This window comes from Daphnia carinata, chromosome 7 (assembly GCF_022539665.2).
Source record: "Daphnia carinata strain CSIRO-1 chromosome 7, CSIRO_AGI_Dcar_HiC_V3, whole genome shotgun sequence".
Lineage (NCBI taxonomy): Eukaryota > Metazoa > Arthropoda > Branchiopoda > Diplostraca > Daphniidae > Daphnia > Daphnia carinata.
In genome coordinates this window covers 5,729,029-5,745,940 of record NC_081337.1, presented here as the reverse complement: position 1 = coordinate 5,745,940, position 16,912 = coordinate 5,729,029, and the positions used below count along the sequence as shown (strand labels likewise).

The 16,912-nt window shown below is 39.3% G+C and overlaps 4 protein-coding genes and 1 long non-coding RNA gene across 11 annotated transcripts in view; 3 read left to right on the top strand and 2 right to left on the bottom strand.

Moving 5' to 3' along the window:
- Nucleotides 1-384: 384 nt before the first annotated feature.
- On the top strand, nucleotides 385-1,484 carry LOC130699279 (meiotic nuclear division protein 1 homolog). The gene is made up of 3 exons (XM_057521611.2): nucleotides 385-845; nucleotides 913-1,059; nucleotides 1,123-1,484. Exons 1-3 carry the CDS (start codon nucleotides 510-512, stop codon nucleotides 1,255-1,257), a joined length of 618 nt encoding a protein of 205 aa, XP_057377594.1. The 5' UTR covers nucleotides 385-509; the 3' UTR covers nucleotides 1,258-1,484.
- LOC130699285 (uncharacterized) lies at nucleotides 703-8,285 on the bottom strand. 2 transcript variants are annotated; one of them, XR_009003401.2, is made up of 9 exons: nucleotides 8,180-8,285; nucleotides 7,967-8,023; nucleotides 7,698-7,798; nucleotides 7,484-7,522; nucleotides 7,324-7,406; nucleotides 7,023-7,084; nucleotides 6,884-6,950; nucleotides 2,561-2,668; nucleotides 703-1,175 (listed from the first exon to the last, which is right to left on the bottom strand). It is a non-coding gene; the product is annotated as an uncharacterized LOC130699285 (long non-coding RNA). The 2 variants fall into 2 exon arrangements; XR_009003403.2 differs by having other exon boundaries at nucleotides 7,023-7,081.
- LOC130699272 (prostaglandin E2 receptor EP3 subtype-like) lies at nucleotides 1,836-6,324 on the top strand. Of its 2 annotated transcripts, XM_057521603.2 has the most exons (11): nucleotides 1,836-1,903; nucleotides 2,801-2,912; nucleotides 3,319-3,482; nucleotides 4,083-4,142; nucleotides 4,212-4,297; nucleotides 4,367-4,578; nucleotides 4,990-5,150; nucleotides 5,221-5,349; nucleotides 5,426-5,566; nucleotides 5,625-6,063; nucleotides 6,121-6,324. In XM_057521603.2, the coding sequence occupies exons 2-11, from the start codon at nucleotides 2,804-2,806 to the stop codon at nucleotides 6,273-6,275; spliced, it is 1,656 nt and encodes a 551-aa protein (XP_057377586.1). In that variant the 5' UTR covers nucleotides 1,836-1,903; nucleotides 2,801-2,803; the 3' UTR covers nucleotides 6,276-6,324. The 2 variants fall into 2 exon arrangements, with proteins under 2 accessions (XP_057377586.1, XP_059352175.1); XM_059496192.1 differs by lacking the exon at nucleotides 1,836-1,903 and having other exon boundaries at nucleotides 2,751-2,912.
- Nucleotides 8,286-8,903: 618 nt separating the features above from the next.
- The window catches only part of LOC130699270 (excitatory amino acid transporter 3-like), a 28,269-nt gene continuing 20,260 nt past the window's right edge, over nucleotides 8,904-16,912 (bottom strand). For all 5 annotated transcript variants that reach the window (XM_057521601.2, XM_059496189.1, XM_059496190.1 and 2 more), the window contains 8 exons: nucleotides 15,472-15,755; nucleotides 14,767-15,037; nucleotides 14,506-14,548; nucleotides 12,284-12,386; nucleotides 12,006-12,189; nucleotides 11,684-11,917; nucleotides 11,271-11,600; nucleotides 8,904-11,197 (listed from right to left, as the gene is read on the bottom strand). In XM_057521601.2, the coding sequence (XP_057377584.1) occupies nucleotides 10,954-11,197; nucleotides 11,271-11,600; nucleotides 11,684-11,917; nucleotides 12,006-12,189; nucleotides 12,284-12,386; nucleotides 14,506-14,548; nucleotides 14,767-15,037; nucleotides 15,472-15,755 (1,693 nt within the window). In that variant the 3' untranslated portion in view covers nucleotides 8,904-10,953. The remainder of the gene's footprint in view (nucleotides 11,198-11,270; nucleotides 11,601-11,683; nucleotides 11,918-12,005; nucleotides 12,190-12,283; nucleotides 12,387-14,505; nucleotides 14,549-14,766; nucleotides 15,038-15,471; nucleotides 15,756-16,912) is intronic.
- LOC130699282 (uncharacterized) lies at nucleotides 13,105-14,448 on the top strand. The gene is made up of 3 exons (XM_057521617.2): nucleotides 13,105-13,721; nucleotides 13,808-13,984; nucleotides 14,157-14,448. Exons 1-3 carry the CDS (start codon nucleotides 13,664-13,666, stop codon nucleotides 14,369-14,371), a joined length of 450 nt encoding a protein of 149 aa, XP_057377600.1. The 5' UTR covers nucleotides 13,105-13,663; the 3' UTR covers nucleotides 14,372-14,448.

Sequence of the window (16,912 nt, the reverse complement as noted above, 5' to 3'; positions counted from 1 at the left end):
TGAATGCCTGAAAAAAAAGTATCCAGTTTATTTACCTGGTCATTTTTTTGTCAATTAAATGCTTAGTAGGCTCACGTTTTGCCTGAGTTCGGTGACTTCTGAAAATTTACAGCAGACAGAAATTGAAACGAAATTTGCAACGACCAGCATTGACAGATCTATTTTTAAGGTTTCGGGCTCCTTACGTTGGAAGCGTTTTTTTTTTACTATTTTAGATAATATTAGCTCAAAGAAATTTATAAATTCAATAGTAAACAATGTTGAAAACTACGAACAGAAAGTAAAGAGACAAAGAGAGATGTAGAGGCCAAAAAGTAGAGCAACCAGAAACACTGGTCCCTAATTCCTAGAACAATATTCTGATTTGGCAACTAAGACATTTTAAAATACCTATTCACGTTGTAAACCTGAAGTAGAAAAAAACATTGTGCGAAAGTTTTCATTTCCTTCACAACAATTCGAATAACACCATAATACTTACTCAAAAAGTTGACAAACTAAAACTGAACATGACCTCTAAAAAACGTGGATTAAGTCTAGAAGAGAAACGTAAAGGAATGATGGAAATTTTTTACGAGAAGAAAGACTTCTTTCAGCTTAAAGAGTTGGAAAAGATTGCACCAAAAGAAAAGGGAATTGTTCAAGGAACAGTAAAAGACGTGGTTCAAAGTCTGGTAGATGACGGAATGATAGACACTGACAAAATTGGAACATCTGTCTACTTTTGGGCTTTGCCCAGTAAAGCAATCAACCTGAAAAAACAAAAACTAATGCAATTAGAAAACTCAAGTCAAGAAGTGAAAACATTGAGAGCTGATCTGGAAACAAAATTAGCTAAAAAAAAGGTAAAATGATTTGTGTGTATTTGTTGAGCAACACTAATACCCTTGTTATTTGTCATTTGCAATGTAGACTGGACAGCAGGATGAGGAAAAGAGAGAAAAATTACAAGTTGAGTTAAAGAAAGTACAAGAAAAAAACACTGCATTAAAATTAAGCCTTAAGGAGTTTCAGGAGCTTGATCCTGATGAACTTGAAAAGTTAAAATCAGAATCACAGGTTATCCCCCATAATATTTCAGTCAACTGCTTCATTGATTTTCATAGAACTTTGCATTTGTAGGTTTCACTGGAGGCTGCAAACCGCTGGACAGATAATATTTTTTCTGTCAAATCCTGGTGCAAGTCCAAATTTTTTATAGAAGAAAATCAATTAAATAAAGCATTTGGAATTCCCGAAGAATTAGATTATTTGTGAGAACCAATATTTGCTTATTGTGTACATGATCTAATTAGTCAGCACAGTTTTTAGAGTCAAAAGTTGTCTCATTGTACTGCAGTGTTCATTTCCCCCTCTCTCTCAGCATCTATTTCGACTTTGGAAACCGGAAACTTTTCTAAACCCGCCGCTTTTCCCTTTTCGATGGTTTTTTCTATTTGTTGTGATTCGAAGAAGCCTAAATATAGAATCCTACTTTTGTGTTACGAAGTTTTGTTTGGTTATTGATCCTTTATCGAAAACTATAGCAATAACACCTATTCAGTTTGTGTACTTAGAGCCCAGTCAGCTCTGCCAACCCTGACATGAAAAGTAAAGAACGATAGATTTGGGATTATACCATTTGGATTCTTAAGTTTACTACATCTGGTTGTTTACGTGCAACGAATGTTTGTTTTGAAACCAATGTACGTTGAGACAGTAGCATCAAGCGTCTCAATAAGTAAAAAAAAAAAAAAAAAAGTCAAGAACTTGTCTGCGCATCCGCTACGTTTAATACCTTTGCTTCCGAGTGGATAAAACTACTACTTTTGCGCGCTGATGCTTCAGTGTTCAGCTATACACTCGATTGGCAACAAGTGAAGCATCTTGCTATTAAAATTCTCGTTTATCTTTCAATCTAAAGGTAAAACATCTTTAATTTAAAGGGGGAAAAGTACAAAAACAAACAGTTTGGCAACAGAGTAATTTCGACTTTACAGTTCTAAATGGTGTTGCATTCCTTAATTTTTTCAATGTTTGAAGTAGATTTTATAGTGGTAAAAAAAATCAACTGTAACGTTATGTTCCATGCATATTACATCGCATAATTTTTTTAAATTTTAGCTCCATTTCGATTCTGAAACTGATGTTTAGTTAGTTGACTGAGTTCTTTAGAAAAAGAAGCATTATACAGAAATATTCTGTTTTTTTCTGCGCTACGCTGTCGTTAAACGGAGAGAAAAAGCCGTAAGCAATTACGCCAAACAATATTTTCAATAACGAAGAAAAGGGAAAAAATACGCTAAATGCGAACTTGTCATTACCAACTCTTGAAGAGCATTAGAGAAGACTGCCATTCTTTTCCTTCATAGAAAGGTGGACAGTCGTCGAACCATATCCTGTCACATTAGTCAACCGCTAATAATGAGAGTGCCGTCATTACAATAGGCCACATGAGTGTTTGTTAGTTAAGTGTTTTGCGCACGATTTTAAAGAGTAATCTAATTGATTGGAAAAAATCAACCGATACGCTTCTGGCAATACATCGGGGAAAGGTCTCATATAAAGTGATTCTACTTACTTGGACCTATTGACAATAAAACTTGTATCCCATCTCCCTCTCCTGTAGTGCATGACGGAGTTTTGCGCGTTTCTTTACATCCATATAAGTGCTGTCTCATGTTTGTCTCTGTAACAAAAACGAAAAGAGTAAGACTTTAATTTTTACGAATAACGCCAATTCCAACTTCTAAAATTCTTTACAGAACACACCAATGAAACAGTTTCAAAGTGAAAATAAACTTTGATGGTCTAATTCTAGAAAATGGATACGAAACTCGAGGTGGGGTGCGAATTCAACAATTGTACGTCAGTTTCTTCACCGGGAGCCAACATCGCGTCTCCAATAACCTCATCGCTATTTGGTATTCTAGGTAAGTTTCATCTTGATTACAATATAGGCACTTAAAACCCTTTTCAAATCGACGGGTGTCGCATAAAAGCAGACTTCTGAGTGTCTCCATCGATCCGTAACCTTAGACTTAGTATGTTTGCAGAGTTTCTCGATGCAAAGCCAAATAGAACGATCCTAGGGCCAACGGTAATCCAAGCGATCCCGTTATTTCTACGGTGTCACGTCTCTTCGAAAGATAGCTTTTTCTTGGGTTAATCACGAAGATGTGAGATATTTGCACTCTGCTTCCTCAAATCCATTCTTCTGTAAATAAGGAATTATTGACAACATTGTAAGAAAAACGAAGACGAGAAGGTTCTCGAGAGAAAGGGGTCGTACGATAATTCATCACGGTTTAATTGGGTGTCTTTTTTCTTACGTACTAGGTAACGCTATAGCACTCGTTACCGTACACCAAATGAAGCTGGAAAGACATAGGACGGTGTTCTTTGTCTTTATCGCTGGATTGGCTTTCGCTGATCTTGTCGGCATAGTTCTCACCACATTTCCTGTCTTGCTCGTCTACAGCCATGGATACTACGTCGGCGGAGTGAGACAACCAAATCTTTCTTTTCTTTTAAAATTGAGATCACCCTACCTTGCGTTAGCCTAGTACCAACTGAGGCACCCACATGAATTCGCGATGGCAAAAGCTTTTTACATTATAAAAAAAAAGGCAAATATTGACTCAATTTATATTCCAACGGATTCATTCCGATGGAAATCTATCCCCTTGTCGCCTAGGTTGCACGAAGGTTTATGAAAAAAAAATAAAGCTCGAATTTTCACGTTCTATTATCGAAAGACCTGGACCCTGTTTTGTAAGCCACCATTATCGCAAAAAAAATAAAACCTAAGCTATGAGACACCCAAAATATAAACATTGTGGGCGTTGAATAGGGTCACGTAACGTTTTTTCATCATTCGTGATGAAAAATAGTGACGTGGACATTGACGTATAAAGTGCATGGCTATAAAAATTTTAAAAGAAAACAAAAACGCATCTATAGAAATGGCTACCGCTGACTTTTGAGCCATTGTTAAAAAGTTAGTGATGGGGGTGATCGATTGCTATATTAAAATCATTAATCATTCATTGGCTCAAACTTTGGCTTGAAAACATGCATTTTCAATATGTGGATTTTTACAGCCGATGATGTGCAACTATCATGCATTCACGATGGTGACGTTTGGGCTCTTAACTCCAATGGTGCAGTTTTGCAATTAAAAATTTCAAACGAGTGCGCATATTAATTCTTGTTTCATCTATTTAAACAAGATTGCTTGCGCTATGGCCATGGAACGATATTTCGGAATACGACACGGATATTTTTACATGCTCCACTTCAGTCCGCAACGAGCTAGGTATGAAATTGTTTTCATTGACGTTAATTTTACTGCAATCTGAGCTTTGTGAGTCAATTATCAATACAGAATGGCTTTACTAAGTTTGTGGCTGGTGGCCATCATCTTCTCCTCTCTTCCAATTTTCGGTTTCGGTCAATACGCGGTTCAATATCCGGGCACTTGGTGCTTCCTCAACCTACATCCGGAAAACGCAATTGACGCCGCCTATTCCATTACATTCGCCGTTCTCAACTTACTTCTCATCGGCGTTATGATCATATGCAACATTGGCGTGCAGTGTGAGTAAATAATTCAAAATGCTACTTTCATCAATCACACAACGCATAATTTTTCATCACAACACCCCGCCGTTTATGGCGCAAATTTATCCTTATTTTTCGGGAACGCTCTCATTTCCATGGCGTGTGTCACTTAGATGTAACATTAATGCCATTGATTTCTAACAAAGTGGGCGTAATTTAGATCTACTACCTTTTACTCAAATAAAAACCCTTTGTATTGGACAGAACAGTCCAATACCCCTTAGCAATATTGATTTCCCAATCCCACAACCTGGTGAACCAATAATGCGTACCGTTGGAAAGATAAGCAACGATAAATTCCCGTCTTTCAAGAAGCGCAACAAAAATAGATCCTATAAAATGATAGAACGAAAAGAGATAATGTCAACAATTGTTTGCCCTGGGCAGGCACTTTGGTCGCATTGCGTTGCCAACGGAGTTCAGCGGACCGGGCGGATCGTTTCCGGCGGACTCACCACAGCCCGCAGCAGGAGGAATTGGAAGTGCAGATGATGTTTGTCCTTCTAGCCATCACTTTCGTTTTTACTTTATGCTGGACGCCGTTACAAGTACTGAATCTGACGCATCTTTTCAAACATTTCTTTTTTCGCGGATACTACAATTAACGCAATCATGAAGTTTCAGATATTAAAAAATCAATTCTACGAACACAAAACAGCTTCTGATCACGCCGGTGATTTACTAGCTATTCGCCTGGCTTCCATTAACCAGATAATAGACCCTTGGGTATACATTCTCTGCAAGAAGGTGATAACCTTAACATTTCTTATGATTTACTGTGATAATATTCTCTTATCCATCATGTGCCATTTGTCCGCTGCAGTTGTGTTTTCGAAGGGGCTGTAATTGTTGGAGCTACGTCGTTCAAAAGACAAACTGGGGCTCTTTTAAGCGCAGTCTCAGTCAGAGGGAGTTTGTAGGCACCTCGTCGCTCCGTTCGGCCTTGGTTCACTTCCGAGCACAAGTTCGTATTCGCTCCGTTCAACACAAAATTGACATCATTCTAATAAAATAAATTATAGCCACAGCCGACACGGTCAGCATCAGCAAGTCGTCCCTGTTCTCGATGCCGACAAAAAAGGGTGGAAGTCGATTTGGAGGTAGACGCAGCGGAAACCATTACCCTCGATGAAGTTAATCATTTTTCGTCAAGTTTGAGCAATGCGGCAATTTGTTACGACTCGACCAGTAAAAGTACTTCATTGCCTATCAACGCTAGCCCGGCTCCTACCGCAATCCTAATAGGTGGGGGTTCGGATGGAGGCACAGAAAGCTCTGCTAGTCACGAAATTCCTATTCCAATTTTCACATCGTCCCAATATTCCATCCAACGACGAAGGACTCGATCTACACCTCGTTCTTGTAGGAAAGACGAATGTCGAAACCCGATTGTAAATCACGTTGATACTACTGCAAAAGATAAAAACAGGTCGGCGGCGAGGGTGTTTTCGATCGACTATGGTAAGTTCCACGTTAAACAAAAATTGGCAAACTAAAACAAATTAAAAATTCCGGTAGGAGAGAAAATCCCTGCGATCAGTCGACGCCGCCATTCTTGGTGTTGTTCAAATGGACCATTTTCTACGGTGGGTAAAAGGTACGTAACTCAAAGTACGCAAACCATCGACGAAACACAAATCAAATACTCCACTTTAGACGTAAAAACTGATTGATATGAACATGAAAGTCTTAAACGACTTGCCACGATACACGTCGAATTTCAGTGTAAAAAATTTATGTTCTCATATACATTGTCGTTATCTGACGTACGCGAGTGAACGTTCTAATCTTGATCAGCTGTTGTCCACTCTAAGTAAACAGCAGTCAACACAAGTGCGATAGAACAGTATCAACTACACTGAAATCCCAACAGCATATGGTACAAGCCTTTTAATTTTGAGACGCTTTCGAAGGAGAAATGAACAGTAACTTCTTATTTAGGCTAACGCATGAATCTTAAGTTATACTCGGACCGCATGTGATCATTTGCTAATGCATTCAATATCAATTGCTGTTTATTTCCCCATTCGATTGCGAACCACGATGACAAAGAACTCGAATTGGTAGACTCAACCACCAACTTGACTTCGTTCAAATGTTCTGCAAAATTCCTGCCGTTTCAGTTTCTTACTGCCTGACTTTCGAGCTACCCCGATCTTAAACACGCAACCTTCCGATACATCAACAAGTACGCTAAAACAAGCGCAGAGCTCCGCTCCACAACAGATAAATGCGGAAAAGCCTAGTCTTAATTATAATGAAATTAAAAATTGAAACTTACTCTTATGCCTAGTGGTTGAATTACTCCAGACCAAAACAGCGGACAATTAGATGGTTTGACGGAGTAACTATTTAATGACAATGTATTTCAGCACCAAATTAAAACATTCTAATATGACCAATCCATACAGTAGCTATACCTTAACAGCTAAATCACCAAATCACATCGAGACCGTACAGCTGTCCAGATTCACCAAAACTACTGTCGCAAAAGAAAGTGCCGTCAGCTTAAGTATCACAATACATGAAAAAAATTTTTTACAATGTTTCCGTACTCCGAAACACCATGTTGAAAACTGTACAGTCACAAAAAGGTGTAACAACCAAAATAACGGAACGTAATGTCGGTTCTCTTTGACGCCTGCACAGCCATTTTAACAGCATAACAGGTAACATAAAGAACCTTTCAGAAACGACACCAAAAGAAAACCGTAATATTACCCTCAATCCAAGGATTCAATTCCTCGAAACACGAAACCAATCCGCATCACCAGAAACGAGAAAGCAAAAGCTACCAAATGGACCTAGAAGACAAAATGTGCTTCAATGACTTTAGCTCAATAAAAATGTAGAAACAAGTACGCAGACAACTCAAACATACCAGCTCTCCCATTTGCCACGCACCCTCACTTCACCAGGCCTAAGACAGACAATGCAAAGAAAAAAGATCCATTAACACACTACACTAGTAAAGCAGGACCTCCATATTATAGGTTCCATCAGATATTAACAATAATCACTAGAATTCATATCCCAATGCTCTGAAGTTAAATTTCATCATTCAGATTTCCAATAACAAATTTCACAGTACTCACCATGAAAGCCAGAAATGCATTGGGAATCCATCACATATGTTTAAGTTAAGCTTGCATCATGTTTAATGTCCACTCGAAATTTCACACAACTGCTTCACCATCTGCAGAATGACAATTTCTTTAGCTGATTGTCACCAGAAAACATACTGACATTACAGTAAAAACTTCAGAGCTTACTGAATAGGTAAAATCATAAGTTCATAAACACGGACCAATAAGCAAATCATCATGAAATTAAAAGGGATAAAATAAATGGGCATTATTCTTACATTTCTGTCGTGGGCTCACCACGTGGTATTCGCTTATGGTTCGATTGAAGTTTCGCCCTGAAAAACGAGATAAACCAGATATTATGACAAAATTATACGTACAGCGTTTTGTTTAATTAATTTTAATACGAATATGAATTGTACATAACACACAGACAACAGCTTGTGGAGAAAAGAACTAAAGAAATCTTAATTAAATTTCATCTATCTTACCTGACAAATACTTGAAACCTTGTTCTAGGCGATGCCATTTCTGAATGCTTGAAAAGCGTGGTGCCACTTCCATTCGTCAACTCGTCTTCTGCTAAAACGGCTTCCTTCCCAACCTGAAAAACGGACATTGCCTAATTGGGAACTTTTTATTTTCACATTAAGTAATTTTTCTAGCTCTGGAAGTATGCCAGATAAAAAGTTCGGGTAGAATAATGTTTTAGAATATAAAATGAAAAGAAAATAACAAGTTTTACAAAATGTAAAATAATAAAATGAAATATGCGCAAGGGTAGACATGGCAACGTAGTTATTTTCAACTCATGAAACAAAGAAAAAAAAACCCTTAATCTTTTTAAAGAGTTGAGAATGTAAATTCCAAAATGCTAACTTTAAAATTAGTCAATGATTCAGCTATTATCACCTCATATATATACAATCTCTCGATGAAGTTAGTTGGCTCTTATGATTATTATGTGACAGCCATGTCTTCTGCCAACTAAAATGGCTCCCACCTCCTGCATTAAATCCCCTCAACCTATAACCATACCCGAATGACGAGCGTTCTCTCCAAGTGTAGTTAAAAGATGTTGCTCCAAGGTTTTCGAAGATGTTGCATCAAGGACGTACAAAATGTCCGGTAACTATACATCACCCAACGTTTTAGTTTCAAAAGATATTGGTTTCAATCATTTTTGAAAAATAAGGATAATAGCGAAACACGACGAACGGGAAACAGTGTATGTATGCAAGAAATAGCACACTACAACGCTATATTATCAGATTGGATAGAACAACAACTACAGATGTCAGAATTATGTAGCAGGGTTGACGAGCTCGAAATTATCAATAAACAGGGTAACCAGACAAAATGGTGGTAGAAAGTGGGAATGAATGAACGAATGAGTATGATACGGCAAGTAATTTCTGTCTAAAACATCCAAACGGGCCGCGGTCAACATATTATCTTAAGAGAGATTTGATAGATATTAAAACTGAACATGCACCGTTTCGTAAATATAGTAACGGTTATTCGTAATTGAATTCAAAGCATAGTAGTACATGTTTTGCCTTCTTTTTGTCTGAAGATATTGGCCTGTATGACACAACGATGCTGGCCATCATGCGAAGTATTTGCAAAATCCGAAAGGGATTTCAGGGTGGTGAACAATTTCCATCCAATCAACACGTACAGAAACAAACGTCAGTAGTAACAGCCCAACCAATTGGGATATTGGAGTATACAAAAATCCAAACATTTGTGGAGGAAAACAAGACAATGTTCGAGTTTCTTTCTATTGGCGTTCCTTTCTTGAAGGGAAAGTTTAGGGTGAAAGTGAAGTAAAAGTAGTTGGAAGCTAGCGATGATATGCTTGTTTCTTTCTTCTCGGTGTGATTAAAATCATGTGATTCGTGATCTTTTCATGTTGTTGGTACTTTAAACAAAACGAAGAACAAAACTGTTGTAGTCGCGGTTTACCTAAAGCGGCGGTTAACAATCGCAAAAAACTTGTAAAAAACGAAGTCGGAGAGAACTCCTCTTCATTAGACCCTCCTACACCTGTGTACATTCATGTAGCGGGTTTGTATATGTTATGTATATCAAAACGACTGGGAAACCCATTGGAAACAAAAAAGCCACCAGTACTCATATTTGTTGTTTTTTTTTTTTAAACGGAATAGCTAATAAGGATAAAGTTTTTTTTCGGTTTTTTTTTTTCTTTGGACACGAAGCGGACACCGAGATTTTTTTAGTTTTTATACTTGTACATTCATTTGTTATTATGTGCACATGTATAAAACAATGGTAAGAATTTTCTTTCGAAATAATTTCAATTGTTAGTTGTCGATAATTAAAAATGAAAAAAAAAAGTTTAATCATAAATGTTATTCCCTTTACCTAAACCTATTCCCGGTAGGATGTGTACACACGGTATGTATAGGAAAGCAGACGTCCAACAAATTTTTCGTACGCACAATATGCGTTCGAAAACAAAAGAAATTCCAATCAAATTTAAGGTTGTCTCTTTTTTTGCTTGTGTTTCGATTCTTGTTCGAGTCTTTTCACTTTCTGCTTTGATCAACAATTGGGGAAAAAAAAATTGCAGTTACTTTTAGTTTCTTAAAATTTTTAATCAATAATGAACACCTGTCTACGATGTTATTCAACGTAATGATTGAATAAAATATATCGGATAAAAACAAATAAGATAAATGTAAGAAGAAAAAAAAAATGTTCGCAGTTTTAGGAGTCGTTTGGAAACGTAGGCAACAAATGGGCAATGTTTAGGAGGGGACAGTACGTTTGTTGGGCTCACATGTAAGAGAAGAAGGGTATTTCAAATGCGTACCGTCGCATAAAACGCACATGTCTCTTTGTTATTATTAATAGATACCGGTACAACATCGATCTTAAACTCTACGTATCAAAAAGTTCGAAACCCAAAAGCATTCATTTAGGAAAACAGAATGAAAACCACCAGAGTGTTTTTCATTTTTATGAATTTTCTATAGAAATGTCTTAAAAACAGAAAGAAAGAATTAAAAAATAAAAAAATAAAATGAAAATCGAATCACGGAAAATCCGAACAAAAAAGCCAAAAAAAAAAAAAAAAAAAAGTGTCGTTATTTTTTTTTTTTTTCTTGTCGGGATGCCACTAAAAATATTTAGCTATTGATGGGCCACATCACCAATAGCTTTTTGTCGTCTCTGTTAACGGCCGTGTTCGCCAGCGTGCGGGTGTTTAGATCAAAGTCTCCGAAGCCGTGGCCGAAACTCACATGGAAGTCGACTGCCATTCGACTTCCACGGCGGCTGATGTCACGTTGGGTCTGGAGCTCGGTCCTCCATTGCTCGATTCTCCCTTTTCTAGATCTGCGGGGCCGTCCAGTTCGATATCAGCCTCTTTGGCACCAGTTGGCTGAGCGGGCATCTCTTCCAGCTCTTGACGACTCAAATGATGCACAATGCCTGCGCCTAAAGAATCTCCTAGCACATTGGTGAACGTCCGGAAGCGATCCCTAAAGTGGATAACCAAAAAGAAACGCCTTCTGTAAAGGATAAATGAAAGGATTTCAATTAAAAATGACTTACAAGAACCAATCGACAGCCATGATGAGGGAGACGTCTTCAGCTGGTAGGCCAAGAGTATCGAGGACCATCACCATGGTGACGATACCGGCCTGAGGGATACCAGCAGCACCGATACTGGCGGCTGTGGCGGTGATGCTGACGGCCACAACGCTGCCCATAGTCAGCTGGATACCGCGCACCTGCGAAATGAAAATGGCGGCCACGGCTTCGTACAAGGCCGTACCGTCCATGTTGATGGTCGCGCCGATTGGCATGACGAAACGGGTCACACGAGGGTCGACGTGGTTTTTCTCTTCCAGACAAGTCAGCGCTACGGGCAGAGTTGCAGAGCTGTTGACACAAAACACATTGCCCTCAGCACGCCGAATAGATGGTCATGTTTCTTTTTATTTCCAAAGAACAGGATTACCGACCTAGATGAAGTGGCGAAAGCTGTGGCAAGAGCTTCGGAGAGGTTACCGACGTAGCGGAAGGGCAATTTCCGCGTCACGACAAAGTAAATGAGCTGGAGAACGACGAAGCCGTGGATAAAGAGACCGATCATCACTGTCAAGAAGTACATGCCCAGTTGTCCGAGCATCACTTCCCAGCTCTCCATTTCCAACATCTTGGAAGCCACCAAGAAGAGGACACCGACCGGCGACAACCTAAAAAAAAAAAAAAAAAAAAAAAGAGATCCATTTATTCCGCGTTTGCGATTAGAAATACAATCAAATTGAATTTAAAGTGTCGTACCAAATGACCCATCCGGTGATCATCATGACAGCTTCACTCAGCGAGACGAAAAAGTTGAGGAGCGGCTTGCCCTTGGGGCCCATTCGGCCTAGCGTGATGCCCAGCACGGTGGAGAAAACGACGAGGCCGAGGATGTTGGTGGCGTCTTCGTAGTCGGCTGTCATTTTCCATTCGTAGAGATTCTCTGTTTTTTGATAGCATAGGAGAAAAAAAGAAAACACATCAATCATTGCATATCCGATTTTTTGTGCGCTTCTTTCTCATTTCCTTTATCATACTTGGCTTTCCGGCGGTCATGTTACCGGCCTCGGTTCCGTTCACATCGGTCATGTTGGCCAGCGACGCCAGATAGTCGGCCGGCGGAGTCAGCACCGTCTTGTACTGCAAGACAATATTTCTTGTCAAAATACAAAACTCGTGAAAAACAAAAACAACATAAAATACTATTGAAACGATGCGTAAAAATAAGATTAGAGACACTACAAGTTTTATTTCGAATCGTCCCTAGTCAGTTTTGGCCCTAGTGTAGAGTCGAAATAGTTCGAACATAAATCATGCCCAGTTCCAAGATTGGCATTCTTACGGCCTCTTAATTCGACTATATGTTTCCCTTCTTTTCACGTTTGTTTTTCTATCCCAATATTACTTTTTTTTTTTTTTTTTCAAAATAAAAAAAAACGTTCATAAGGAGCCATGTGTGTCGGCGATTGTTAGTATATGTTAGATACCTTATAAGGTCAAGCGTTGTACGCAGACGCTAGAGAGCCAGTCTGCGCGCCATGAAGGTCAGTTGAGGCTAAACATATTTTTTTTCTCAAATAAATAAATCTTTCCGATATTTTCTTTTTCTCTGCTTGTTATCTCTTTGCGGTACGCTTATTTCATGTTACCAGCGAATAGGAAAGAAAGTGAAATGAGATGCCCTTGCGGCTAGACGGGTTTTCTTACGAGAAAAATCAAGCAGTTGCTGCTTTTGTGTTGGCGAGGAGATAAAAGACAACCAACCCACAGACGATGGAAAAAAATGGCTAAAAAAAAACAACTTGGCTCCAAAAAAAAAAAAATGCCGGTCAAAAGGGAGGGACCATGAGTCAGTGGTATAAAGTTAGACGATTCAGTTGGTGCCAAACACGACGAGTTTCGGCTGCGGCCGTTCTACGGTCCCTCAATTTGTTGAACAATCGGGGATCTCAAAAGCATTTCCCCGGCCAACAATTTAGCTTTTCCCAACCGTTGAGCTACTGCTGTCATTTTTGAATTGACTAGAAAGTTCTGTCCTCGTCAGTTAAAAAAAAAAATAAAATAAATAAACTGGGTTCTATTATTGTTATTGTGCGCCATATATCATTGCCAACAGTTCATGTGTAGCGGTGGCCCGTCAATCTCCCATTTCTCGTTTCCTCTGTTGCTCTACTTCGTTATCGCCACACATCCGTTTCGATGTTGCTACCAACACGTTCTGTGGCCGAGTTTCACAAGTCACTCACTATGGCGTTGAACGCAGAGTCGTGTAACATTGTCACACGTCTTCAAAAATTGTAGCTTCCCCCATCATCGGTCGTGACTGCTGTACACCCAACGGGAAAAAGAATAAAGAAGGATCGCTGTCTATTTCCGACATCTCAAAGTGAGGCCAGGCGCCGTGCCGTTTCCACAGGATGGCAATCACGCAGTATTTTTGCGCTGTTCTCTTCGTGTTGGCTGCTTGCTTTCCGCGTAAGATCAAAAGCGCATACGCCTAGCTGGCAATTTCACTTTGAACTTGTTCTAACAAAAAAAAACAAAAACAAAAAAAAAAACAGGTAGTTGTTTGAGCATTCAATGTTACCAATGCGGGGCAGATGACGGTGACGCCACCCTTTCCTGCGACATCTTCGTCAAGGCGCCAATGTGGCGCCAGTTTGAAGTCGAATGCCCTACGTCACCGGCCCACCTGTGCGGCAAAACTATTACCTACTACGAAGACGGATCTGAGCCAAGTAATTTCAGCCCATTTGTGCTATAAATAATTTCCCCCGTACTTTGCGTGCGGCTGCCAGCAATTTGCATTTCATCCCGTCACGACGAATGAGGCCATATTTACATTTTAAATGTGTTTTTTTTTGTTTTTTTTTTCTTTTCTTTTTAACGAAATTCCCTACGATACAATAGGTGAAGTAAGAGGATGCGCTCCCGCTGAGAATGCTTTCCAGGTACCCAACCGGATGGGATGCGGGCGCGATGATGGCACGGACCAAACCGTTTTTTGCCTTTGTGGCACAGATTTGTGTAACGGCGCCAATCGTCTGGCGGCTTTACCTTCGATTACATTCGCCTTTGTGTTTGTGCTCAACTATCTCATTCTACGCACGTTCCTTTTTTCTTGATGGGACACGAAGAATTTTTGTGTGTGTGTGTGCCTTTGTGATATAGCAGTGAATCGTCAATACATTTTGTGGCCGAACATCGGACTTTAAAGAAGAAAGAAAAATTCAAATCGTTTAAAATTGTTGTTACAAACCTGAGCGGTGCAAGCCTGGACCAAGTTCGGTGGGAACAGGTTTCTAAAAATGGGAAGAAAAACAAAAAGGAATTAAATCAATTCTTTGTTTCTTTTTCTCTTCAAAATGTAAATTTCCAAAACTTGTTTTGCCTGTGGGAATTTTTTGGTTTGTTTGTTTTTCAAATTTTCAAAAGTCTCCGAATTAAAGAGATGCGATTGTATGCAAAGTCCCTACGCTAATAATGACTCGTATCGAATTCGTAAGTATTGGCGAGTAACCTGATGAGATCCATGAGCATGTCGGCGGTGGTGACGTGACGGACGGATCCGCCGCGTACGATGCCTTTATCGGATCCTTCGCCCGGATGGATAGTCAGGACGAGGATGATGCCCAAAATGACGGCGCTGACGGTGGTGGTCATGTAGTAGACGATGGCACGCGTACCAATCCGTCCCGATACGGAGAGATCCAGCGAGCCGACGGCCGAAATCATTGACGAGACGATCAGTGGCAGAATCAGACACTTAAGCATTCGTAAAAACAAATCACCTAGGAGAAATGAAAAAAAAAATTTATAAATCATTATTTTTCAATCGCATTTTCATCCAAAATCTTTTTTTTTTTAATATCATCTGCTTTCGTACTCAAATCAAGTCATTGGGAAAGGACCCTGTGATTTTTGTTAACCGGGCGGTGACAGTTTTGACTCTAACTTATAGTAACTTTTGATCTACAGAAAAGGATCTTTTGCTGCACATGTTTATAAACTCTCTTCTGTTCCAGGAAATCTTCGGAAATGTGAAGAATGCACAGCGGGAGGGTTCAACAACCAGTTTGTTGTTATCAGTTCGACATTTCACAGAAAAACCTCGTCTCTTTGACTAACTCAAACGCCATCTAGAGACCAGCTAGTTTTGTATGCGACGGATTGGAGCAATTCCGAGAATGGGCATTTAAAAAAGAAAAAATGATTCAACTCTTACCTACAAAACCGACATAAACAATTTCTCGTTGTGTCCATTTCTCCTCGCGCGAGGCCCTGAGTATGAGGGCGACGACGACGCCTGAAAAGACGCCGAGGATGTTGAGGATGGTCAGAACGTTGCTCCTCAGGCAGCCGACTACTTTAGTCGTGACGCTCATTTCGAGTGCTCGCGATATCGGTTTGGCAAACAGTGGACGACCTTTGGTCGCCGATGCGGCGCCCGTCTCCGGTGATGAGGATCTCGATCGTTGTTCCTCCCGTCTACCTTTTGACGAGGCTGATCTGCAATACATAACAAAAAAAAACAAAAAAAAAACAGGCCAGAGTTAGATGGTTAACACGGACATTCCTTCCATTCTCTTGCTACGCACATCTTGCCATCATGTTCGCACTGATTTCAATAACAAGAAAATAAAACCTGTTTGATGGAATTTCATTTTTTAAAACCGGAAACTTTGTATTTCCGAAAACACGCCTCGCAATTCACTCGGAGAATCGCAAAACATACGCAATAACAGACAATGCCAACGATTGGCTCCGCCTCCTTCGCATTGTTGCTTTGTACTGTTTACACTTTCTATTGAAACCTCAAAAAAAAAAAAAAAAAAATTCGAAAAAGAAGCGCGCCGCGGAAATGAAAAAGAAAAATTCAACAAAAGGCCTATCACGAACCTGTCTCGTTCTTTTCTCGTCAAAATTCATTATTCAAAGGATTTTCAGCGAGGAGAAGCCGATGGTATTGTACAGCACATAATACGAAAAGGGATAGACGACAAAGCGCATTCCACGCTCCGTCGGAGCATAAACTTTCGTGACGCAATAACCAGGGTCTTGACCTACTGGTGATGCAGAGTTTCACTGAAATAATGTATTACTTGATGGATGAACTATAGGATATAGCATATTGATACATTTCTTTTTAAATAGTTAAAATAGAGAAAACGTCAATATTGGATGGTGGGCTTTGATAAGGGAAATAACATACAATCGGAATAATAATGGACTTAGCTCTTCTTCGATATTATTCAATCAATATTCATTGATTTCCTTTGCTAATCGAATTTCCATTCTCTTATTGTGCATATTAACTGATAACGTTGAAAATATCAAAGCCAATGGGAAGCTTTTCCTCTTTTCATTTTGCATTCAAAACTAATAAAATGAGCCACAAAAAAAAACGGGCATTAAATCGTCGTCCCTCTGGTGATATTTTCACACAACGCCCCGAGTCCCTTCAACCCAACGATTAAAAAAAAAAAAAAAAAAAACTAATTTCCCCTCTTTATAAAGAAGCAAAAAATTAGACCTGAAAATTTCTCATAACGTGAAAGTGTGTTATCGCTCAGAGGATTGACCACTTTCTCTTATCGGGAAAGGACCTAACAGCGAAATCCAAAACGGATCCTTGTACAGATTTAAAAATAAAACTAAATACAAAA